General features: G+C 40.8%; 1 protein-coding gene across 1 annotated transcript in view; it reads left to right on the forward strand.

Annotated features, from left to right (window-relative positions):
• LOC131692455 (titin-like) overlaps positions 1-25,802 on the forward strand; it is a 48,882-nt gene extending 23,080 nt beyond the window's left edge. The window contains exons 2-4 of the mRNA XM_058979511.1: positions 22,735-22,892; positions 22,951-23,177; positions 23,244-25,802. Coding sequence (XP_058835494.1) covers positions 22,758-22,892; positions 22,951-23,177; positions 23,244-25,629 — 2,748 coding nt within the window. The 5' untranslated portion in view covers positions 22,735-22,757 and the 3' untranslated portion in view covers positions 25,630-25,802. The remainder of the gene's footprint in view (positions 1-22,734; positions 22,893-22,950; positions 23,178-23,243) is intronic.
• Positions 25,803-26,928: the final 1,126 nt, after the last annotated feature.

Consider the following 26,928-nt stretch of genomic DNA (forward strand, 5'->3'; position numbering starts at 1 on the left):
TGGATGCCGGAAGGCCTCTGACCCGGTGGCGTTGTTTTGAGGGAAGCTAACAGAGACGCACAGAATAGTTTGTATGTCTACCGCTCTTGCGTCTGTTATGTTTTGTTTACATTTAGCTGCTCTTGACAGAAAATTCACAACATGTGAAATTATGTCAGGATTGGAACGACAATAGGTCCATTGTGCATAGCGAAAGTGTTAGGGGAACTGTGGGTAAAATGAACCGGTAACCAAATCAAATCAATGTTTGTTAAATTTAGAACAAACTTCACAGAAACCTGACCTGTCATGTATTAAAAGTGTATTTAAACCATTTCTTTTGATAAAAAGCTGTCAAATGTGAAATAAAGGGCGAACACGAAATTATTGCGACACATTCAACAAGGCATAACTTTTTTACCATTGGGTAAAAATCTACCAAATTTAGCACACTTTCTCATTGATGTGTATTGTTTACATGCTGTCAAACTCGAAGTCGTGTTTTTCGATTCAACGAAAATGGAGGTGAACCAACGCGAGTCGAGAGAACAAATTCTTTCCAAACACCTGGAATTTCCTGACCTGTCGCACCGGCAGTTGGGAAAAATGTTGAACATTCACCATTCAACCGTCTCCAGAGTGTTGAAGCGGTTCCAGGAGCGGTTGACGTTGGACCATGGCAAAGGAGCTGGAAGAAAACCGGGACCGGAGAACAAAAAGACGGAGGGAAAGGTGAAGCGGATGATTAAAGCAAATCCCAGCGTCTCAAACCGTGATTTGGCTAAAAAGATCGGCATGTCGCAGAGCTATGTCCAGAACGCAAAGAAGAGACCTGGACTACATACATACAAGGTACAGAACTTCCCAAACCGCGATGAGCGGCAACAATCGACGGCTAAAACTCGGAAACGGAAGCTCTACGAGAAGATGCTGACAAAAAATGGCTGCTGTATGATGGGCTACGAAACATATATAAAAGCCGATTTTAAGCAAATTCCGGGGTTGGAGTTTTTCACCGGCAAGAGCAAGTTCTATGTGGACGACAAGTTTAATGTCGAAGTTCGCCTACAAATATCTCATTTGGCAGGCCATCTGCTCTTGCGGACTGAGGAGTGAGCCTTTAGTGACAAAGGGCACAGTAAATGGCGAGATCTACAAATCTGAGTGCCTCGAGAAACGCCTTTTCCGTTCTTGCAGCAGCACGACGAAGCTCCGCTATTTTGGCCAGATTTGGCATCATGCCACTATTCTAAACGTGTCCTGGAGTGGTATGAGGCCAATTCTGTCCATTTTGTTCCAAAGAACATGAATCCGCCAAACTGTCCGGAGCTGCGCCCGGTGGAGTAGTACTGGGCAATGATGAAGCGGGAACTTCGGAAGAGCAAGAAGACAGTCAAAGACAGTCAAGGACATGTTGAGAAAATGGAAAAAAAAAACTAAGAAACTGGTACCGGATGACACTGTAAATTGAAAATTGATTAATATTACGTCATAAAAAGTTAATTAGTCCGTGACAAGTTTTTTTTTGTCCGCAAAATGCCCTGTGTGTATGCACACATTAATATTGTTCGGCCTCGGAAAATACTTCCAACACTACGCATAGCATACATACAGGACATTTTGCAGGTCACTAGAAGGTGTTCATTTTACCACCACCGCATGTTCATTTTACCCTCACGCTATAAATATGTCTCATTTTTGAACATGTTTTGAAATCAAAAATATTGTTTGAATAAATGCGTTTATGCCGAAGTATTTTCACCAACTCAGGGACGAATGACAACAAAGTTAAAGTACCCACAAATAAAACTATCCTATCCTTTCACCAAATGTGTACAAAACATGCCTAACAGGACACATATAAGGTGATTGTATGTGTGTTGTTTTGCTTGATTTTTTGTCCGCATTTCTAGCGAACTTAACCTGATTGAAAACGCGTTTTGTTTGTGATGCTATAGTAGTGTAGGCACCAGGGATACCAGATTTTTGACGTAGGACTACGTCTTTTTTCGATATGAGGGTGCACTTTGCAAATTATACAAAAATGGTATGTAACGAATCTAATTTTAAACCCATATAATTCAACCATCTCACGATAAATTTTCAATTTTTTGCGCATATCGCCCCGAAATACTTCTAATAGATTCCAATAGATAAACCCAAGGATTTTTGATGTCATGGCATTAAAAATTTAAAAAATGTTCAACCTAGTGAAAATTTCGCTAATTTACTCACAGAAAAAAGCGCTTCTCAAGTCCCGCGCGTCAGATTTGTGTACCTACCGCGCTATGCTTCTATGAATGACGTCATCATCGACTATTCAAAGAACGGATTTGGCCAAACAAGCTCAATTGTCTGTTGAACGACACGCGAAGGAGATCACTGCGCTGTGTGTTTTCACAGCCAGTGTAACTGAGGTAGAAGCCCGTTACACTGGCTGTGGATGTACGCTACCCAGTGCCGTCCAACACGCGACTGAGCTTGTCCATTCAAACACTATTCTTTCCTTTGTGTTGTGCTTGTTTCCAGAACATTTTTAGGTATAATCTCGAACACAATTATTCGTACACGAAATCGCTTGTACATTGAGCTCCGTTTGCAAACACGGTTAACATTGTTAGCAGGGTTACCATATTTACAGATTTTTTTGTAATGTCACAGATTTTTTTCACAATTTTTGATCACAGATTCTTTTTGGCAGGTGGCAGATTTTTTGTATATTCCTTGTTTGGACGTGAGTCTTTGTTTTTTTTCCTTTTTCAAGGATTTTTATGAACGTGTCCACTGGAAAACAGACAGTGAGAGAATTGCCGGAACGGTGAGAATGAAGAAACGGCGAATATTTTATTGGAAACACTGAGAAAAGATATGTCCTCAAGCAGGAATCGAACCTGCGATCTCCTAGTCTCTAGTTGGGTGCGTTAACCACTCCGCCATCGAGGAACTGTGATGATGCTATCACATGTTCCCCACAGTTTCGTGATAGCCGCCACAGCCTCCAATACCTCCTAATTGACCCATTGACCCCCAATGTCTACTATAAGCAGACCGTCAGCTCTCCCTCTCATCGATTGGACCAAATCTCTCTCGTTATCTATTTTTAGGTACAGTGGTCTTTATTCTCACCATTCCGGTCATTCTTTCTCTGTATGTTCTCCAGATTTTTTGCATTTTGATGAAAATTTCACAGATTTTTGGAAATATTGCGATTTTTCACAGATTTAACGGAAATTTATCACAGATTTTTTTCCTGTTTCAGTTATCACGGATGGTAAAATGATATTTTTGACCGAAACACAGATTTCAATGCGGTATCCCTGTTTGTTAACGGATGCATGCGTAACCTGCATGATAGCAATCTGTGCTTTCGTTACACAAAAGCATAAACTTTGTCAGCAACAAATTTACGCGGATTTAGACAAAATGTCTAATCGAAAGTTTTGATAATTTTCAAAAGCTGATGCTATAAAGATTTAGTTTCAGATATTAGTTCGGTTACGGTTTTCTGTCTTCTTTCTACCGATCTTCTCAAATAAGTTTAATCGGATTCGATCACCTGCTACAAATGAACTGACCTGATAACCAATAAGGTTTTGTTCAATATGTAACATTCGATGTTGATTGGTTGTGCTTAAACTATAGTAAGAAATATATTTGATTTATTATTACTCCAAATGTATTTAGAAAATAAATATTTTACATTAAGTAGTGTAGTCCTACATCTATAGTTTCGTGCAACCCCATAGGGCTTGTTGGCGATAGTCAACCAATGTAAGGGGTGGATTCCGGTAGTATAACCTCAAATAAAACAACCGTCGTGTGCGATTTCAATATGTGAGAGGTTATAATATTCCTACGGATGTGTAATAGTTTTATAAGCTAGCATTAATATAAACTGTAAATTTAGGTATAAATTTGCTAAATATAATAAGACGATTAACTCACGTTTAGTCCCTTTAGCTGTAAATTAAACCGCGCCAATTAGCTCGGTAAGTTTAGTTCCATAGTTCAGTTCCTGTAGTTGATAAGAATTTTAATTATAATATAAATGTGATGATCCAGGTTCTGGTATTTCTTACCGATTATCACCAACTTATGGATTAAGGTTAGGTATTCGTTGTAAGATAGCGTGGGATTATTCAGCACTGTTTGTACAAATTATCTATAAGTGTTATTAATTATTGATATAAATCAAATTTACCTATTAAGTTCACTTCATTAGTTTTAACGTAGAATTAAGTTCAAATTAAGTTCCACAGTAGTTTTAATTTTAGCATAGATTTAAGTTTAGGATATGGAATTAGGTGCACACTTCAAAGTCCGTTTAATCGTTTCTGACCTCCCACTCACCTCAGTGACAAGTATTGGCACCTATCATTTTCAGTTGCCCAGCGAACTAGTTCGGGAGGGTTGAATTGGGGATCTAAACAAAGGTGTTTTATAAAAAGGTGTCTACATCTGTGTCACGCGGGCGAATTGGGGTTCGGTGCGTTCATTTGCGCTGGTCGCAGGTGACACTCCTCCCCAGTATGTCGATACGTTGATTGGCTTACAACATTTCGCGCCGAACATCCAACACAGCCAACTTGGCCACCGGGAGCTCGTAGATACCGGTTGCGGTTTTTACTGTTGCTGCTCTGATTTGGCCATCCTTCTTGCTGGTGTTTGTACCGATTATTTTCCTCTTGGGCCAACAGGTTCCGGGGTAGCTGGGGGTCGACGATAATCACCACGTCACCAATCTCGATTGGTTTTGTGTTCGCGTACCACTTTGTTCTACGAGTTATCTCTGGCAGGTAATCGCTCAACCAGCGTTTCCAAAATTCGTTCGCCAATACCTGTGATGTTCGCCAGCTCCGCCGCAGCCAAGCACCACTATCGTCGAGAGTACAGAGTGGTTTTGTGCCGTCAGACGATCCTAGAAGGAAGTGATTTGGAGTGAGAGCAGGTGCGGATTCGTCATCCACCGGAACATGGGTCAGGGGGCGCGAGTTAACGGTGTTTTCGATCTTGGTTAGCAGGTTTCGGAGTACTTCATCGTTGGGTTTCCTCAGGGAACGAATTGACATCAGGTTCCGTTTCACTACTCCGATCAAACGCTCCCATGTGTGGCGATAAAGGAGGATTAAACTTCCAGCTGGTCTCTGTACTGCTGAACTCCTTAATCACTTCCTCTAGGTTGATCTCCGCTGCAGCTTCTTGCAACTCCCGATTAGCTCCGATGAAACAGGTACCACGGTCACTGTAGAGTGTTCTTGGAGTTCCTCGACGTGCTGCAAAATTGCGGAGGCCCATGACGCACGAGTCGGTGTTGAGGGTGTGTACCACCTCGATGTGAATCGCCCGGGTGGTCAGGCACGTGACCAACATTCCCCAACGTTTCTCCACTCGACGACCTACAACTACCTCCAATGGTCCGAAGTAGTCAATACCTGCATGCGTGAACGGGCGAGCAAAGGCGTCGAGTCTTTCTGATGGGAGGTCTGCCATCATTGGTGGCTGCGGGATCGAACGGTAATTTTGGCAACGCTGGCAATCTTTGCGCACATTTGCATAGGCATTGCGTAGTCGGGGAATACAAAATTTTTGACGCAGTTCGTTCAGAACGGTCTCGTGATTTTGATGGAGATATTTTCTATGGTAGTGTATAATTATGAGTTTAGTAGTGTGATGGTCACGGGGTAGAATGATTGGGTTCTTAGCATCTTCAGTAGCTAATGCGCAGGCACTGATCCTTCCTTGCATTCTTAATAGCCCATGGCAATCTATCCAGGGTGACAACTTGTACGGGGGGCAGGATTTTGGAACAGACGGCTTGGATTTAAGGAGGATGGCTACTTCATCTGGGTAGGCTTTTCGTTGAGCTTGGCGCATCACGTAGCGTTCGGCGACCAGCAGTTCCTCCGAAGTAGCAGGTCCACTCATGATGGGCATCTTTCGGCTCTTCAAATGGCAGTTCGCAGGGAAACGATGAACACCAACAGCAACGTTAACCATTCGCTTCCAACTGGAGACATTTATTGCATTATCTGGTTTTGTGAAGTGAGCTAGCAGGTTCGGACGAAGTTCGGTGTCGGTTTTGCTTTCTCTCCCCATTTGTTGCGGCCATGTTCCTTCTGGCAACCAGAGGAAGTCGGGGCCGTTGTACCATCTCGAACTAGGAGTCATATCTGGAGACTTCTCCCATTTTGTAGCATCATCTGCAACATTAAGTTTAATCGGGACCCAACGCCAATGGTGCACCTCTGTGGCTTCCTCACCTTCGCTCACCCGAGATGCGATGAAGGATGAATATCAGCGATGATCGGAGTCCAACCAACAGATTACGTCCCTGGAATCCGTGCGATAAAAGAGTTTGTCTACGGGAAAGGACAATGAATCGACGACTGACCGGGCGAGCCTTACGCCGATGACTGCAGATTCACACTCCAACCTCGGGATCGTATGGTATTTCAATGGCGCGACCCTAGTTTTGGCGGCGACGAGAGAGCATCGGACGACTCCATTCTGGACGAAGCGTGTGTAGCAGGCAGTGAAACCATTTGAGACCCTTGTCGCAGCTCACCATTTCCTCGTTTTCTCCGCGGCAAACTCTGCACGACCGGCCAACGTGAAAAGTATGCTGGTCAGCCGTTCCACATGTACTCATCACTCGCTCGCTACCTGCTTCTGCACCGCGATGACCACCACTACTTAGATGTTTGTGTATATTTGTGACTCAGTACGAAAAGCTAGGAATCTTTGTGATACTCCAATTACACTACTATCACACTATGGAAATAATAGAAATACACGTAAATGCTTTTATTTTAATTGTCTCTTATAAGTCGATTTTAAAATCAAAAATTGAAATTTTTGATTATTAGATTTTATCGAAGTTGCCATTTCTGCAAAAAGCTCATCAAATTAAACATATTTATTGAACAAGAATTGATGAAACATGAGTGCGACGCAGAGAAGATTTGAATGTGTTGGTATTGCCGTTTTAAAGATTTTTTGTTGGGACCGTTTTAGCATGAAATGTCTTGCTATTAGAGCATTTTTTTCTTATTACCGTAAAGGTTTTACGGCCGAGTTTTGGGTGTAGATTCTATTGAAGCTTTTGCCATTTCTGCAAAAAGCTCATCAAACCGAATTTCTAGTCTTCTCTTGTTTTGTCCTAGCTAGTGAGACAATGATCTTTTGTATACCTCGGTAGATCGCTGATGATCAGAGTGCCGACAAATCAACGTTTGAACAAGCTTTACTGAGAAGTGTATGTCACTGGGAATGAATTTACTTGTTAGCAAACACTAACAAGTCTTCTCTTACGAAATAAAATGACGCTGAATGTTGCAATGATGTACGGAAGGATTACTGGGAATATCCATATCAAGAAATAATCCTATAGTATAAAATATTCTTATGATACTACGCATTCGAACTCCCTTCCCTATACTACATGTTGAAACTGTAAAAAAACACGTATTTGCATCACACATGCTTATGTATATTTGTTTACACTTTTTTAGACACGCACATATTACATTTTTAATACAAAAGTGTAGAGAAAAGAAGTTATAGGGGGTATGTCGATCTTACGCATATGGGGTTTATTCGGTTTTATTCGCAGTGCCCCGAAGAAGTCACTTTGTTTTCTAATTCTTGATGAAAATAATTTTTTGAAGCGCTGACAAAATTAGGCTTTGTTAAAAATCTTCATAAGAAGAATTCTGTGGAAAAACTAATTGAATTGGTTTTGTGGTAACTCTGAAAAAGGGTTAAGCCTAAGGTGTTGGTTTAAACCATAATTCCCCAACTTCAAATTTCTCTCATACAACAATATGTAACCCCTTAAGCCCATTTAGTATAAAAACTAAAAAACTTTGAATCCTGCTTTTTTCGAAAAAATATTACACTTTACCATATCATCATAAGCTAACAGAAAGCGCTGGAAAACACTTTTTAGGGATATTTTAAACAAAACCTACAAACGCCGTTGACGTTGTAATAGTTATTTATATCAAACTATTACAGCTTACTCAATCTACCGTGATTTCTATCATAGATCGAATCTTTCAAATGCGATCAATTGAACGAGTTGTGTATTGATGCTTTTTCGCAACAACGTAAATTGTACTAACTACGAAAACCTACTATAAATTTAGTACAATTTTGCATGGTTCCAAAATATCTGCCAAGCGTTTGGGCCCGAACGTCAACACTCACAAGTTACCTTTCTTGCTCTTCCTTCGCTCGACCGGTTTACGGGCTCATATTTTCCATCAGATAAGATGCCGCCGCCGCTCCCGTATACCGCCAGTCGCCATCGCACACACGCAGAGCGGTCGAGGAAATTGAGTTTTTATCAGTTTTAATTGGTGGTACCGCCAGCAAGGTGATTTGTGTGCGGTGGTTCAGCGAAAGTTCATCTTCCGAAATTGGGTAATAGCTGAGGACCGCCGAGTTTTGGCTGTTTCGTGACATGGCGTTGCACTGATGGTGCGTCGTTCGGCGGTAGCGGAAAATACCTCATAATCATCATTGAAATCAACGTGTGAACATCTTGTTTGTTTTTTAGTCTTATTTGGAGCGGAGAAGCGTCCCCTTCATAAGTTGATTGTCGCTCTCCGACACGGCGATGGGAGGTAGGATGGTCCATGGTTAAATTAGTTTCAGCTGTCCGAAAGCAAAAAATGAACCTCATTAAACCGAGGGTATGTTTAATTCATCATGTGATTATGGGTCGATTGTACAGTAATGAGCTGTTTTTTTATACCAACTGAAAACTATTGATTGATAAGGTAGGTGTTTTGATGTAGAATACGTCCAACATATCCTTTCAAAAGATAGCCAAGGGCAATGCAGCACGGCGTCTTAAGTAAGTTACCACACCACTCGCTCAACTGCGGAAAGATTAGCACAAAGAAATATTCAAACATGATCAAATCTACTAAGCTACCCGTGAAAAGTGTGGAATTACATCAATAAGTATTCAGGAATCTGGAATCAGAATATATTGGCTCAAATGGCACGTTCTCAGTGTGTAGTCGGGGATTTATTCAGGCACCCAGACAAGGTAGATAGTGTTGACTAGGGTTCGTCGCGGTGCGGATGTGGGCGGTAAGTGGATTGTCCACACCGCAATAGCAAGACAAACAATAAAGCCGCACCGAAAAATAGTGTTGAAAAATTGTTCATTTGAGATCATGCATCAATATAATAGAAACGTCTTCCACGTGATCTTCACTCCTTCGCTCGAATACGTTTTTGTTCGTTGTCAATCTCTATCGCCTGCAGTATCGATTCTCACCAGGATCATCAATGTGAAGGTGCGTGCGAATTGAGGGGTCGCACAACAAGGCCAGCAAAAAAGCTTTTGTCTGGTACCGACGTCCATGGAGGTGATGTTTCATCGATTGCAGTAGCTTCTACTCAGAATGGGGAGCCAAAGCTTTGGTTGTACCTGTCCGGGGTAATGCCACAGGTACCAGATGATACGGTAACAGAAATGGTCAAGTCAAGACTGGACACCAACAACGTCGAAGTACACAAGCTGGTTCCTAAAGGACGAGATGTGCGCACTTTAACATTTGTTTCCTTCAAAGTTGGATTGCCTATTGATAGAAAAGACAAAGCGATGACTGCTTCCACATGGCCCGTTGGTATCCGATTCCGCGAGTTCGAAGATAACACGATCAAGGGGTTTTGGAATCCCACCCCTCCTCAACCGATAGCAGAAACACCGAAGGCAGCAAAGTAAAGCCTGCTCCGCCACATACTGCCAGTGTCCAAATAAGCCAAGCTCCAAACCGACACTTCATCGGCACAACTTTGCTTCACCTGCCCACTTAAGCCGTCAATTCCAATCCTAAGTCGGCCGCCAATTCCAATTCTAAGTCGGACGGTTTCTTGTCCATCTATCATCAAAATGTTCGAGGAATGAGAACAAAAACTCAGGACTTCTTGCTGGCGCTTTCCTCTTGCGATTATGATGTTATTGTTCTCACTGAAACCTGGCTGCGTGCTGACATACATAACTCGGAACTTTCAATGAACTACACAATCTATCGTTGCGATCGCAACTCTTCCTCTAGTCAACTACGTCGCGGGGGTGGCGTTCTTATTGCGCTAAAAAATAATCTCACCGGCACTGTAATAACAATGCCTGGTTTTGAATGGTTGGAACAAGTTATTGTGCGCATTTCACTACCAAATAGCGCTTTATATATTTGTTGTATATATCTGCGGCCGAACAGCAGTCCAGACCTGTACAATGCCCACTCCTCTGCAGTTCAACAAATTCTGGATAAAGCTAGTAGCTCAGACAGTGTACTTATTGTAGGTGATTACAACCTTCCCCATCTCAGATGAATAGTCGACGATGATCTCGATGATGTTACCTGCCTGAAAATGCCACAACCGAACAAGAGATAGCTATCACGGAAACGATAGTCGCTGGGGGACTGTGTCAAATCAACTCGCTCACTAACGCAAATAGACGGACGCTCGATCTGGCTTTCGTGAACTACGACGATTTAGTCGAACTTCTCGAGCCTCCGACCTCTATACTCAAATTGGACGCTCACCATAAACCCTTCGTGCTGAGGTTTAACATGCAAGTTGAAACATAAGGCGCTTTTGCCGAATCCGTCGACGGTCTCAATTTTGACTTCAATCGCTGCAATTTTGAAGAAGTGTCTGCGGCCTTCGATGCTGTTGACTGGTTCGATCTGCTAAGTGGAAACGATCTGGATGATGCTGTCGCGGTGTTCTACGGAACTCTATACGAGATACTACGCCTCATAGTTCCTAAGAAACGTGTCAACCGAAAGACGGACTACAAGTATCCGTGGTGGAATTCCGAGCTTCGTCGTCTACGCAACATTCTCCGAAAACATCGCAAGCGTTACTCCCGTCACAAGACCGACGAAAATAAAGCTGTTCTTCGCCGAACCGAACTTCAATACGAAACAGCCCGGAATAGTGCATTCGGCGAGTATATAACTCACGTCCAAAGCAACCTTCGGAACAACCCCTCGACGTTCTGGAAGTTAGTGAACAGCAGAAAACGCGCTGGTGGCATGCCCGTAAATGTTTATTAGACCTCTCCACATTTTGAAAAAGTTTTGAAATCTACATGGGTCAGCTCAAATTTTTGTTTAAGGTGTGAATTTAAAAACTTTCGCCAAAAATGGCTTAATTTGGACATGATTTAGAGGTGTCTCCAATCAAAAATCGTGTTTTTGCTAGGTTTCCATAGGAAGATCACTTACACTCTGATTTAATGGGCCCTACATGCCCACATATCATCAAAGGTTGTTGCTTAGACATATCTTAACACGTTTTAATAGGTGAACATAGCTCTAATCGCAATAGAAAATTTGTTAACTGGATTTTCATTTAGAAGAGTATATCAAAACCAAGGAAAATTAGTAGTATTAGTACTTTGCTGCACTTCAATATGATGTACTTAATATTGAACAATGGTGCCTATTGAATGGTATGCAGATAAACGTTGACAAATGTAAAATGATAAGTTTCAGGCGATCATCCACTCTTTCTCATTATGAGTGCTTGACGCGTCATCGAAAGAGTGGACTCCATTCGTGACTTGGGAGTGCTTTTTGATAGAAAGCTTAGATTCTCGGATCACATCACCGCAACGACGGCGAAGGCATTCGCAACACTTGGTTTCCTGAAGCGAAATACCGCTGGTTTTAACGATTTCTACGCGCTAAAATCTGTATATTGCGGATTGGTGCGAAGCATTTTGGAGTATGCTGTGCAAGTGTGGGCTCCACATCACAACGTCCAAATAAACCGATTAGAACGCGTACAAAGATGTTTCGTGCGATATGCTCTAAAAAATTTGCTGTGGAACGACCCTGCCCATCTACCACCTTACAACGATAGATGCATGCTGCTTGAGTTACCGACGTTAGAGTTCTGCCGCACATTCTTGCAAAGAATGTTTATATTTGATATGTTGTGTAATAACATTGACAGCCCAGATATTCTTCCACGGATTAATGTGTTTGTACCTACTCGTGCTCTAAGGAACCGTCCTCTTTTGTGGATTCCTAGACATCGTACTGTTTATGGTCAAAACAATCCAGTGGATAGATGTTGCTACAAATTCAACGAAACTTCACATCTGTTCGATTTTAATGTCACCTAATCTAGTTATAAGTTAGCTATTAGGAATTTTTAATTAATTTAGAAATATGTTCTATTTTTTATAATCTGTGCGGTATCTACCGAAGCTCGAACAAATAAATAAATAAATAAATTTTCCACACTGATATGCATGTTGCTTTTTGCAGTGGATATTCAACTAAACCGACGGTCCTGATGTGATGACCGATTATCCGTTCCAAAGCTTTAAGAAGAAAAGAACTCAAGCTGACAGGCCCGAACTCTTGGCTTCTTCATAGCTTGAGTGCCCCCTTTGAGAATAAATCCAACAGTTATTTCTCGCCATGCTTTTGGGATATTCCCGGTAGCAAGACTGGTAAGCATAATCCTTTACACGACATGTTTGAAAATATCAAATGCAGTATCACGGGGAACATTGCATCTGTACCAGGCGATTTGTATTGTGCAAAGCTGTCGACTGCCCACTTCACCGATTCGGTGGTAATTAATATGCGCCCGCCACGAAAATATCATCTCTGGTTTTTAAGAAGTTCAATTGAAAATCTTTTGATATTGAGAGATTTCTTTTTAATCTGCTAGCCTCGTTCAGACTAGCGATATTAGTGCATAGATTTTGTCAGCCAGCCCGAACTGCAGATCTAGGACATTTCTTATATGGCCTACGAGCTGACCTGAAAGTCCTGGAATCATCACGTTGACGCCGGTTTCAATCTCTTCTTTTTTATTTATTAACAGTTTAAGGCCGAAGTGGCCTGTGCCGTATACAAAAGATTCCTCCATTCCACTCAGTCCATGGCCGCGCGTCGCCAGCCACGCAATCTGCGAAGGGTCCGCAAATCGTCTTCCACCTGGTCGATCCATCGTGCTCGCTGCGCGCCACGTCTTCTTGTACCGGTCGGATTGCAATTGAGAACCGTTTTCACCGGGCTATTGTCCGACATTCTGGCTACGTGCCCGGCCCACCGTAGTCGTCCGATTTTCGCGGTATGACAGATGGGTGGCTCCCCCAACAGCTGATGCAACTCATGGTTCATTCGCCGTCTCCATGTGCCGTCTTCCATCTGCACTCCACCGTAGATGGTACGCAGCACTTTCCGTTCGAAGACACCAAGTGCGCGTTGGTCCTCCACGAGCATGGTCCAGGTCTCGTGCCCGTAGAGAACTACCGGTCTAATCAGCGTCTTGTAGATGGTCAACTTCGTACGACGGCGAACTCTGTTCGACCGAAGTGTCTTGCGGAGGCCAAAGTAAGCACGGTTTCCTGCCACGATGCGTCTACGAATCTCTCTGCTGGTATCATTGTCGGCGGTCACCAGTGAGCCCAAGTACACGAACTCTTCAACCACCTCGATTTCGTCGCCACCGATGCAAACTCGAAGCGGGCGGTTCTCATTCTCTTCTCGTGAACCTCTTCCTATCATATACTTTGTCTTCGACGTGTTGATGGCAAGTCCGACGCGCTTGGCTTCTCTTTTCAGTCTGATGTAGGCTTCCTCCATCTTCTCAAAGTTTCGTGCAATAATATCAACGTCATCGGCGAAGCCAAGTAGCTGAACGGACTTTGTGAAAATCGTACCACTCGTGTCGATCCCTGCTCTTCTTATTACACCTTCCAGCGCGATGTTGAATAACAGACACGAGAGACCATCACCTTGCCGTAACCCTCTGCGTGATTCGAAGGGACTCGAGAGCGTCCCTGAGACACGTACTACGCACATCACCCGATCCATCGTCGCCTTCACTAATCGCGTCAGTTTGTCCGGGAATCCGTACTCGTGCATAATCTGCCATAGCTGATCTCGATCGATAGTGTCGTATGCGGCTTTGAAGTCGATGAACAAATGATGTGTGGGCACATTGGCACAATCTCTTCTTATATCCTTTTTTATTCTTTCAAGCTCAGCATTCCACCAAGGGATTCCTGTAGACGATTTAACAGTACGAGGTGGATAATCTTCTTCGTAGGATGCTACTATGAATGCGTTTGTCGTATGCAAAACTACTGTTGGAAAATATCCCTGGAATTTAGTAGATTTAGGATTACGATATGTATGATCGAAAAATATAAATATATAGGATTGGATAGAGACAATTCAGTTTCAATTTTCTGTCAATTTCCCAGCTCTTGCAAAACTCTTTCAGAGCAAAGCGTTATGTCTAACACCTCCCTGCTCCCTGACCTCGCAAGAGCTAGTCGATTTCCTACACATGGTCAGAACATGCTTGTACTGCTTTCTGGTATAGTTTTGAGCATCGACGTTTTTTTGTAATGCTTGCGGTCATACTACGAATGACAACCTTCTCAAAAAAAAAATTCACCAAGCTGGAGTGTACGCCAAAGTGAGTTTTTTTTGGCCAAATCACACCCGGGGATCCCAATATTCTTTTACACGACTCTACTGATTTTCGCTCGTAGTATCCAGTCATACAGTCCACCTTTAGATATTTTTTTTGCTTTGCATGATCAAACGTCAGTGTTTCCCGGCAGGCCCGATGAGAGGGGAGGCAGCCAGGGCAATTGCCCTGGGGCCCGCGTCGTATTTGGGGGCCCGCGTTTTTACTTGGAAGATGGGCGAACACGTCCGGTATACACAGAAGAGCAATAAAAATAGCAATACTAATTTCTTTGTAATCATTCGCTTTATTAAATTGTTATATGATAAAAGTATAAAAAATGCAAACTTTATTTGACAGTTGATATTCGTTCAAACAAACGTTCTTAATGGAGTTGCCTACTTTGTGGACAAGTTAAAAACCGAGTTTTATTGCTTGAATCGACGGAATACATTACAAAGTATTAAGAAGCCAATTCAAAGTATTTTCCAAGAAAGCAATAGAGCGTCAAACAAAAATGCGAGCGCACGGACAAACGCATCCGTCCTCTTCTACGTTCGCTTCTTTGTTGGTGGTGCCGGTTGTTGGCTTGGAGACACTGGGCGTGATTGTTTTTGAGTGAATATTTGTTACTGTCAGATCAGTAGATATTGGTTTTGTAGCCGTTTTAGTTTGGCATAAGATAACGGTATGCTTTTGGTAGTTGGGCTTTTCTAAGCTGCTTTTGCACAAAGTTTTCCGTTGTGCAGTGTCTTTTTGTAGAATTCGCGCATAGGAATCCACCATGGTTGCCTAACCAGTATTGTCTGATGAAACGTCCCATTTTCGGTTGATCCGCTTAAAATGTTAATCACTTTTACCGTTATCTTCCGTTTTAATTCCGCTATGATCCACATCATAGTGGAATTAAAACGGAAGACAACGGTAAAAGTGTTTAGCATAACATTCCACTAAGTCGCTCAAAACAGTGCTTTTGTTAAAGCGCATAAAATGGTTACGTATGAAAAAGTTGGATTTTACGGGAGCATTCTCACCACAAGAATAACATTAGGGACACCCGGAAAAATGCGAAGTTACAGCTCTTACGGAAGCCACATCTCCGTATCTTGACATAAGTTTGCTAATCACGATGTCCGGGGCGTGTGGAGATAATTCGTGTAAGCACATCTCTCTAGAGTCCTTGCCTATTTATATACATATATATATATATATATATATATATATATATATATATATATATATATATATATATATATATATATATATATATATATATATATATATATATATATATATATATATATATATATATATATATATATATATATATATATATATATATATATATATATATATATATATATATATATATATATATATATATATATATATATATATATATATATATATATATATATATATATATATATATATATATATATATATATATATATATATATATATATATATATATATATATATATATATACGTGGATGATGTTGTTAACGTGGTAGTTTTCGTTGGTGTGCTGCACGTTCTTCCGCGAAACAAACGACTGTGCCCTTTGATGTTTGATATGGTGCATTTGCAGGGCGTTAACTTCTCTCGGACTGAGCACAATCTGCACATTTAGTAATTGTTTCACTTTCCGAGTAGCTGGTCTCACAGGACATTTCCAAAAATCAACAGCAACACAATTCGTCTGCAGTCGTTTTTGCCGTGTATCTATAGCAGAATGAATTTTAGTTTCTACTCTGGGCGAGTTGAGAAGGTAGACTGACCTTAATTACCCGGTGATTAAAATGGCTAATTTTCGTGTTTTTGTATTTTTATAGCACGTTCAAGGAATTTTTCTTCTAAAAGTGCATTGTTTTGAGATAGAACGGTGTTTTTGGGTCTCGCCCAAGTGACCACGAAGCATTATTTAATGACTTTAGATATTTTCTATATTTGTATACAAAACATATGCTTTACGGCGTCATAGTTCTATAGAGATCATTAAAACACACTTATTGTGCCAGAATAGAGCTAATTCAGAAGCACCTTAATGGCTGTCAGCAATGTTAATATAGAGCCGTTTAAAAATAACTTTTCCTTCTTTATCGATACAGCAAAAGAAAAAATAAAGTTTCGTTAACACACTCACCCTTCCGCACTTCTTTCGTTTGACGTGCCGACTGACGATTTAGTGCCTATAGAAATGGGGTTCTATCCACAGTCGAAAAGCTCATCTTAATGTGGTATACGCGTTTGATCACTGATCTGTGAGAAGATTTGCTTGTATATTCGGTTTATTCCAAACTCTACTTATACGTTTAGTTGAATTTTTTTTTTCGAAGAATCGTGCAGAATTTGCATTTTGATTTTACGTTTATTGCATCATCATTTATTACAGGAAGGCATACGAGTTTAGCTGATTATTGGAACGCATAGGTATATTTGTTATTGTTCGGTGTCTTAAAGCACTATTATAAGATTATATATTTGCACTTAGAGTTTTCTATAAAAGCTTCATAGAATTTATCTACAACAGCTTATTAGTATGATGCGTATGTTCTGTATGTCGATATAGTGCTAGATGGAATCTTATTTCTATAGGTACTAAACCGTCAATTTAAACAGTCGGCATGTCAAACAAAAGAAGAGAGAAAGGGTGAGTACGTTATCGAAAGGTAATTTTTTCTTTTGCTGTGTCGATAAAGAAGGTAAGTTATTTAAAAAAACAGAGCTCTATGTTAACATTGCTCACAGCCATTAAGGTGCTTCTGAACTAGCCCTATTCTGGCACATTCTTTCGTCTTTTCCGACACTAAGTGTGTTTTAATGATCTCCATAGAACTATGAAGTTGTAAAGAATATGTTTTGTATGCGAATTTAGAACATATCTAAAGCCATTAAATAATGCTTCGTGGTCTCTTGGATGTATTCCTTATCCCTAACCTTACCACTTCCCCAATCCTTCCCTTCAGGAAAATCATGAAAGGACGATGCATGGCTAAGCATAAATCTCCGATCAACATGGGGAATGCGCCATTTGAGCTAGAGGCTACTTATTTCTGATTCCTGAGTACCAGCAAATTGAAAAACTCGTAGCTAATAGAAATAGGAATCTGTCGAAATGCACCTGTTTGGCACGCTATCTGTGGATGTGGCAATATGAGTCAACCGGAGACTAGTAGAAACCACGGACTCACGAGATTCTCAATGTACTAACTCATACTGAACTAGAGGGCTTAGGTTTAAAAGGGCCCGGAAGTAATACAAGCCTTGGGGCCCGACGCGGCTCTCGACGGCCCTGTTTTCCGGCAACGAGTAAGCATGGTATTCATAATCGATTTTTGAAATTTGGAACCTATTACGATCACTTCTGTTAACCTCGTTGGTTTTCAATATGCCTTGAAACATAGTGGACACACATGGACAAAAAAAGTATTTCAATAATTTAGTAAAAATGTGTGTTGAAACCGTTTGCTACAAAAGCGTGAAAGTTATTGACATTTTCTATAAACAAATAAAATAATATCTTTTGATATTCATACATATAAATAAAGTACATACCGTCAGCATAACTTTCCATTATCCCAAATTCGGCACTTTTATCAAAATCCAGCTACATTTGAATAATACTGATATTTTGAGCGCTCGATAAAAATATGAGCAAAACGCGATGATTTAAACATTTTGAATGTGTCAACACCTCAAATATGGAAATATTGGAGCGTTTCACTTAAAATAACACGCGGCAGCATCATCTGAGGAACAATATGTATCCTAGAACCCTAAGTACTACCATGCAATTTTCGACTTTTGGCCAGGTTTTTAATCAAATCCGCCACTGTGCGATGGTGTACATCGCATTTTTTCGAGCTGCCTCCTGATACACCGTCGCTCGCCTAATTTTTATTATTTTGCAATGCAAATTTGGAGAAATATTGTTCAAATGTTATATTATTCCTCAAAAATTGACCGAATAGACTAACATTTTCTGTAAAGCCATATTTTTGTGAACGATATGTTTTACACCCCCCCCCCCCCTTAATCGCTTACACATACCAGTTATGTAAAATCTATTTGCTATTAATCGATCAATTGAAAATTTGGCTGATCCATTCAGCAACAATAGGGTAGTCTGTGAAAATATATTAAAAACCAATAGCTCCAAATTGAGGACTATGATGAGGAAGCCCACGCTCGTCAAAGGATACATTCAGTTCTTCCACGAAATATGAAATTTCATTTCCCATTTAATTTTAAATAATGTACTAATAAACTTATGTAAACAATCTTTAGATTTAGTGTTTCAAATCGTTTAATAGGTAAACAAATCAAATTAATTATCAAATTTCAATGTGCAAATTTAGTGCACGTTCTGCAGCGTTTTACTTTGTACAGAACTTGAACTGAAAAATTCACATCCCAAGAATAACCATTTGTTTTATAATTTCAAATAATTTTCTTTAAAAATTAAAATTGGTGTGCGCTGCCCATAACCGCAAGTCAGTCCCATGTTCCACGGGATTTCCTATCTACATGGGACTAACTTGCGATTATAAGCAGTACACCGTCGTTATATTTACTGCACAATTTGAAACAGGTTTAGAGCTATCTTTTAAACACATGAGGCAGCACAGAAACTCAGAACTGAACTAGAGAAAGGTAATTTTGAGTCCAGTAACGCTTAATACATGACGCGGCATGCATTTAAAATCAAAGAGAACATCCGCTCAAAGTATAGCTGAGGGTAAGTTCTAGTTTTAAAATGTTCAGTTTTATATTACAGAACTGTCAAAATTATGAATCTAGAACTGAACCATTCCACTTGACTTGAAATTATTTTCCCCAGTCGATTGAACCTGAGTGTAAGTGCAGAAAACATAAGACAGTTTTAAGCGTGTTTCAAATGAAGCATCAAAAGGAACGACGGCATATACCAGTTTTTAAGATCGAAACTAAACTGTATTGAATAATAAATCAAAACGCTCTACTGGGGATGTGATTGTTTGCGTAACAATCGTACCTATAAACTCCTCATAAAATACAACGCTGCTGAGCATTCCCTCAGGAATTTGAGCGGTACCGTAAAACGGGGTATTTTTGGTCACCGGGGTAAGTTTGATCAATAGAGACTTTTTTCAGTAACGTACGATAAGATGATTCCCTCTAACAAATTCATCGAAACAAAATAACTTAGTCGCGATGCTCTCACAAGAGCGCTGCACAGCACTGACGTCCACCTTCCGGATACAATTCCAGATCCTGGTGGTTAACTGCTTCGTATGCTTGGCCTACCAATTATTTTTGTACACTCGGGCACTGAGGGATCCGAAAGTTGGTCGAGTTCTTTTTTTTCGGCACGCACTTTTTCTGCTCAAGATGCTCCTCTTCTTGCCGTAATGGGAAGACGCCTTGTCCTGCCAGAAGACGTCCTTCCCATCCGTATGATGCTCCTTTAAGAACGGCAATAAAATTTACTTCGGAGGGTATAAAATTTACTTATATTTTACTTCGGAGGGTGTGGCCGACTTGTCGCTGATGGAATAGTAGCTGTCATTTCCTGGAATGTGGGTTTTCGAGAGCGGAAAGTAACTTTCGTCGTCCAGCATGAACGACGTCCCGCGGTAGTTCTTCGTCATCCACCGGCACTGCGATTTTCCGATCGCTATCTGCTCGTCCGTGTACTCGGGGGACCGAGTCTTCTTCCGACAGATGTTGTCCTTCATCTTGAGGGTTCGGTGATTCAAGGTATGGGAGCAGTGATATTTTCGGCCGGCGTCACGCAAACTCGTTCCGTCCTTGTTGTCGAACAGCTTTTTTAACGCTTCGTTCTTCTTCTTCGTCATTATTTTCGCCGGACGGCCGCCACCGGCCTTCCACTCCACACTCAGATATGCCGGTAAACTATGCTCACGGGCACGGTTTCGTCTCGAAAGTACTTTTGGGAGTCGCTGTACATTGAACAGAAATCGCAATAGTAAATGAGAAATAAAGGTTTTGTCTATTGTACGAAGATAGCGATCTCAATATAAAAGTAGATATAGAAAGTATCACCTTTACTCGAAAGACGTATTGCTGTTAATGTCTCCAGATTCAGAACTGAACTGTCTTCTTGATATGTTGTCTTTGCTCTTATTCCATATTATGAGGGAGATCTTCAACAAACAGACTTGTATTACTTTGAGAATTTACTGAATGTATGGTCCAGCCTGATATTTTCTTGTGCGTTTTCTGTTGTGATCCGTGTACAAAGAGTGACGACTCCGGAATTTCTTCCTAAAGGAAATTATGAAACTTGGTTTTGTTCTTTTTTCTATGATTATGTGAAGTGTGTTAGATTTGGAAATAAAATTTGAGGACAAGCCAAAATCTGCACCTAAAAATTCTGATGAAATGAATCTACCCCAAATGATTACAATCATGGATCCAAAACTCGAAGAGCTTTTTTTTCTTTTTCAATCATCTTTATTTTAATATTGATAAAGACAAACAGGATTCTCAACCCAAAATTGCAATAAAATCAGTCATTTATTACAATGACTCGGACTGTCTACTTTAGTTCATTCAAATATAAAGCTTTGAATTTAAGCCAATTGTATTTAACCAGGCAGGATAGGATCAGGAAGAAGGGTCATTCTAGTTTACATAAGCTATCTTCTAGAGCGAGAAAAGAAATGAAAAAGGCATGGTAAAATCCGTTACTACATTAATCAACATCTTGAAAAGGTATAAGATTATCGAATAAATTTGGTCAACACCTTTCCACACCTTTTTTTTTCATAAAGTGTCATTTTCGCCCAAGACCCGGAGAAATCTGAACATATATTTTTTCTGCTGAGAATGGGACTTTGTATACATTGAAATTTATCTGAATTTACTGTTCATTTAAACCCAACATTTTTTGTAAGTCCTGATTAATCGACTTCTTAATCCATAGGCCCCGCGCACACCTAAAAACTGATAAAATTTTAATAACTTTCTCGAGTGATTTTATATCGATTTATAGCATTCTACGAAGTTGTAGACAGTAGGATTGTTCATCAGATTCTCACTTTTAGTGTTTTTTGAATGTATATAGTACCAATTAATAGCAAAAATGCGAATTACTTTCATTAAAAAACTTAAGTTTTCAATCAAAAAACTTTAAAATAAAAAGTTGTTCTAGAACCCCCGATAGAATATTTTAATTTTACTTTCAAGTGAAAGGGAAAAGTCCATTCTTTCATATTCCGAAGTTTTATAGATGCCGAATTTTTTTGAATAAAGTTGTTCGACAAAGACACCGTGTACCGTAAACTTTTTTCCACGATGACCATGCGTTTCGTAAAACCGTACAACACGCACGGGGAGTGCTTACTATTTCGACGCCATCTTCGATTTAAATGACAGCACTCGAGCGAAAAGAAACATGCCATCCATTTCTAGGGCGTCCAGAGAGCAATTCTCTTGGTGAGAAAAAAATTTACGCTTTTTACTTTAATTACAGAAAGGTATTTAAATTATTCTCATTTTTTATTCAACACCCGTTAGTACCAAAACTTTGCAGCTCGATTATCGATTTGTTGTCGGCTGAGTTTGCTTTCTTGCCTTCGATTATAGAGGTTTTTGCTATAGGAGTATTCGCCTCGTTTTCGTGTACGGGATTTATCAACTATACTATGTCCGTACCTAAGTTTGCTAAATACTTTCATTAGTTGTTAAGTATCATACTTTTACGCTAATGTTGAAACGATGAATGTGCTCACCAATTGCATATACATTGATGAATGTTTTGGGCAATGCAATTGCGATAGTTTCATGAAACTAGTTGTTTAAAGCGAGGATAGAAAACCGCCGATAAAAACGAGCCAACACAGTCCTGTTATCAAATTAGTGTCGGATTCTGATGACACGAAGTTCAAACGCAAATTCCATAACTAATTTAAAGATAGTTTTTGTGCTCTTTTAACACAATTCTCCTCAATGGAGGAAAATAGTCTTTGCCGAAATTGTTCTCCACTAAGAAGAAATATAGCATAGTAATGTATTTTAATTGTGCCCATAAACCCCCGATAAACAAAACTACCTGGAAAGGTATAATTCCGAAAGTTACATGTCTATATTCTCATTGCTTGAGGCCTAAACTGCATGCATTTAATTTTCCTCTCCAAGTACAGTAATTACGTTCGTTCACGACCTGCAGTCTTATTCGGAATGAAGTGAATTCTGCCCGACAATTGAAAAAACATTAACCGACCATACAATTAACTAGCCACATGATGATTGCAACGTTTTCCTTTTCTCTGCAGATCGTGCTTTTAGATGATCCAGGATGCTGACAACGATTGCATTGATACTGGCTGCATCCGTACTGCGGATAGGCGCCCAAACCCCTCCTCCGACGAATGACCTACCAACGCAGGCTCAGACGCTTCCGATGCTGCTGCCCACCGTTCCGCCTGATCAGGTATATTTAATTCGATATTCCTTTCTGATATTTTAAACTGTTTCCGCCCACATTGCAGCTGTTCGCGATCGTTCAGCCCCAATCGGCGCCTCCGGTAATGAACCTGCCACCTTCCCCGGGACGAGGAATCCAATACGAACATTCGATATCGCTTGGACCCAACAGTAATTATTACGTGTACTATTCGGATCACGTTCAGAACTCACAACAACAACAGCAGCAACACCAAGAACAACATCAGCAGCAACTGTCACAGTCCCCGCTCGTTTACCAGCCTCTCGTTGGGTAATGTGAATTGTTTTCTGATTTTCAGATGGCAGGGAAACTTTGCTAATCTTTTCTCATTTTCAGATACTCCAACGATCAGTCTAGTCAGATATTATTTAATCCGAACACCGTACCGGTGCAGCTTGTGACACTGTTGCAACCGACTCTGGACGCTGCTGTTGCTCAGGAGAATGCTGCTGCCACGACTCCTGCTACAACCACAGAGAAACAATCTGGTGTGGATTTAAACGAAGAAGGCATTCAGAAGCTAGTATCCTCCACACAGAACCTGGTGAGCAACGAAGATGTCGTAAGTATCAACAACGCTGAAGAAGAACCAACCGAAGCCGTCGCAAAGGAATCCAAATCGTCTATTGACAATGGAGTGGTTGACGCTCCGGTTGATAACGAACCAAGCGAAAGCCGAAAGAATGAACAGAAGTTAGCGGACAACCTGGCAGTGGCGTCCTTCGCAAAGCCGATCATAGTCGGTGAAATGCCCGAAGGAACCGCTAGAAATCATCGTTCCGGGGATCGTTCGGAAAACTACCTGAAACAGATCAACGTGGAAATTATCGGTGAATCCGATGATCACAACAAAGGTCAGTACCTGAAGGAGACAATTTTCCCGGCGAACGAGTTAACTTCTGAACCATGCGATGATGACCAAAAATCAACTCCCGTGCTGATCAAACACGAAGTCACCACAATTCGACCGATCAGTTTGTCTACCAAAGGTCGAGGAACGACAGCATCCCGACTCAGTACTCGCTTCCGAACCACGACAGCACAACAACCTTCCTCAACTGCTCGTTACACGGCAAAGGAAACCACCGCAGTAACTCCGAAACCTGTCTCCAACAAGTATCTAGCTCCGATTCAAGCTGGATTGCGGCTTTCGAATTCGGAGCCAAATATCGATGACTGCCTAGACGCAATTCTGCAGCCACCAAAACAAGATCTAAATGTTGAGAAGAAGACTCTTGTTGAGATCCAGAAAAGTGTTAACATTAAAAATATTCTGGTGGATCAGGAGAAACCACAACCTGCCAAACAACAAGAGTTTGGATCTCGCACTAAAATAATCCAACAGCCCATTTTTATCGAGAAACCTGTCGAAAAAATTGTAAAACAAAACGTCTACATCGAGAAACCGGTTGATCGAATCATTCAGCAACCGGTCTACATAGAAAAACCAGTACCCCATCCGGTCGATCGCATCGTAGAGAAGAAGGTGCCCGTTCCGTATCCTGTTGAAAAAATTGTGGAAAAACCAGTGCAAACAGTCGTTCAAGTTCCATACGCCGTCGAGAAGCAAGTACCCGTCCATCACTACATTGACCGTCCTGTAACCCAGCACGTAGCCGTTCCGGTTCCCGTTGAAAGAATTGTCGAAAAACCTTACCCGGTGGACCGAGTCGTCACCAAAGAGGTTCAGGTTCCCTATCCCGTAACTCAATTCGTTGAGAAAATAGTTGATCGTCCGGTCCCAGTTGAGAAAATCATCACAAAAGAGGTCCAAGTACCATACCCAGTCACTCACGTTGTCGATCGACCGTATCCGGTCGAGGTTCCCGTTGAGAAGATTGTAGAAAAGATTGTCGATCGACCCGTCGAAACAGTGGTCGAGAAGCACGTTGAAGTTCCGGTCCCGGTAACGGTTGAGAAAGTTGTCGAAAAGTTCATTGATCGTCCTGTTCCTTACCCGGTCCAGGTCCCTGTCGAAATTCCCGTTCAAGTTCCGGTCCACTATCCGGTAGAAATTCCCGTCGGGGTTCCCATTCCATATCCAGTCGAAAAACTAGTTCCCGTCCCCATCCACGAACCGAAACCAACACACGCTATCATCAAAACAACCACTCACGAGAAATTGTTTGACTTCCACAAATTCTTCGGTGGTAAAAAGAAACACTTCACCGAACATATTTTCATCAAAGCCCCCTCGCACCCGAAACCTCAACACCTCGAAGCCAAAAATTTCTACTTCCACAGCCAATACCCAAAGAATGACCTCCACTTTGGTGCATCGATCCAGACTCCCACTTACGTAGATGTCGCCCAATTCAACGTCCTCCCACATCACTACCCAGAGAAGCAGAAATTCTTCTACGGCGCGCAATACTCCGGAGACGCCTTCAACGGTAATCCCTACCAATACCACTACAATAGCTACCAACCGTTAAACGATCACTCACATCAATTTGTAGGCAAACTTACCTACCAGGGCCCATCGTACCAACAGCAGCAGCCGCAATCGGTTGCGCAGCAGATTTACCGGGACGACTACGTCGGACCGACTCCGCTGCTGGAAGATCATTGGGCCGTCAAGAGTGACGTCAAGTTCCGCAGGAGTCCATCGTACGGCAAGAGCTTGCGGATCGAGTACGGTGGCTTCAAGCCACCCCTAGTGCCATCGGTGGAAATCGACGAGAATGGAAATCCGCTGAAAAAGGAGCAGAACGGGAACTGAGTGGAAGGGTGCGTTCGGAGAGAGGATCACGGTCGGCGGCATATCGTAACTGATTGTGTGCTGAACGTTGTGCTTATGTTAGCAGTAGAACAGTCGTGAAGTATATAGAGCGGTATTCAATGATTATTGCTAAGACAGAGCTTAGGTTTAATTTCATTGTACACAGGATTCATTTGCCACAAAGTTTATCATAGCTTTTGTTAGAAATGTATTTACTTAATGTATAAGTAATTTATTGTAATTGTATGAGAATTTCCTGAAGAAGATGTACTTTTATTACAGTTTCAAATATTACTACTAATTTGTTCCGATACTACTTCCCTTCATTCTTGGATAAAGCTTAGTGTAATTTTCTCCTTCAAATAGTAATTCAGGGTTATCATAATTGATACTGCTGTAATATATCTTTTCATACTTGACATCATCGGGTTTATTGTTAGTTATTGTTCTGGTCTGTAGAATATTCTCACCATTCTACATTGGTCAACAATGTAAATTTAGCAGGAACTTAAACTTTTTGCAAATGCTAAATGATTCAGCCTTATAATATGTTTTGAAAAGTTGCTGTGCTTTGCAATGCCCTTCTTTTCGCTTAAATAGAAGACAGGGTGGTTCTAATGTTAGCAAGATTTAATATTGAACTTTTTAACAGTTCGAGATAGAGCTTGAGTGCTTTCGATGAAGTTATAGAACAACATATTTTAGAACAAATTGCTGAAGAAACGCACACTATCTTTTATACTTTCCATCGCACGACAATTCCAAGTGTAAACTTTAGGGTGTACCTTAAAAAACTTTTTTAGTATTTATTGTGCACTAAAAAACCTTTAGACAACTTTACGATAATTTTAGGGTGCATTATTTGTTTTGAAACGCCCACTACTAAACTTTTTCCGCTTCAAAATTATTCGAACTTTTATACAAAAAATATATTTTTTCTTTGCTTAGGGCACTTAACATTAAATACGTTGCTGTCATATCATAATCATAATAAATATCATACTTTGTAGTATAGATCACCAAAAAATGGCAAATACGATCTTTTTGTATATCTTGTAACATTTACTCAAAAAATAGCTAATTTTTAGTAAAAAGTTTATATAACTTTGTAACGAAAGAAGCTAGAGGTCCAATGTATTCAGACAAACTGTTCTCCTTCAAAATATCTGAAAGTATTTCTAAATTCATCTTAATGAAAAATCAAAACAGCCAAAGTTATATAAATAAAACTTAGTTTTAAGAAACACCCTAATTTTAATGTAGGATTACGTCTTTGTTTTCGATATGCGGGTGCACTTA

The sequence above is a fragment of the Topomyia yanbarensis genome, chromosome 3 (genome assembly GCF_030247195.1).
Source record: "Topomyia yanbarensis strain Yona2022 chromosome 3, ASM3024719v1, whole genome shotgun sequence".
In the NCBI taxonomy this organism is placed as follows: Eukaryota; Metazoa; Arthropoda; class Insecta; order Diptera; family Culicidae; genus Topomyia; species Topomyia yanbarensis.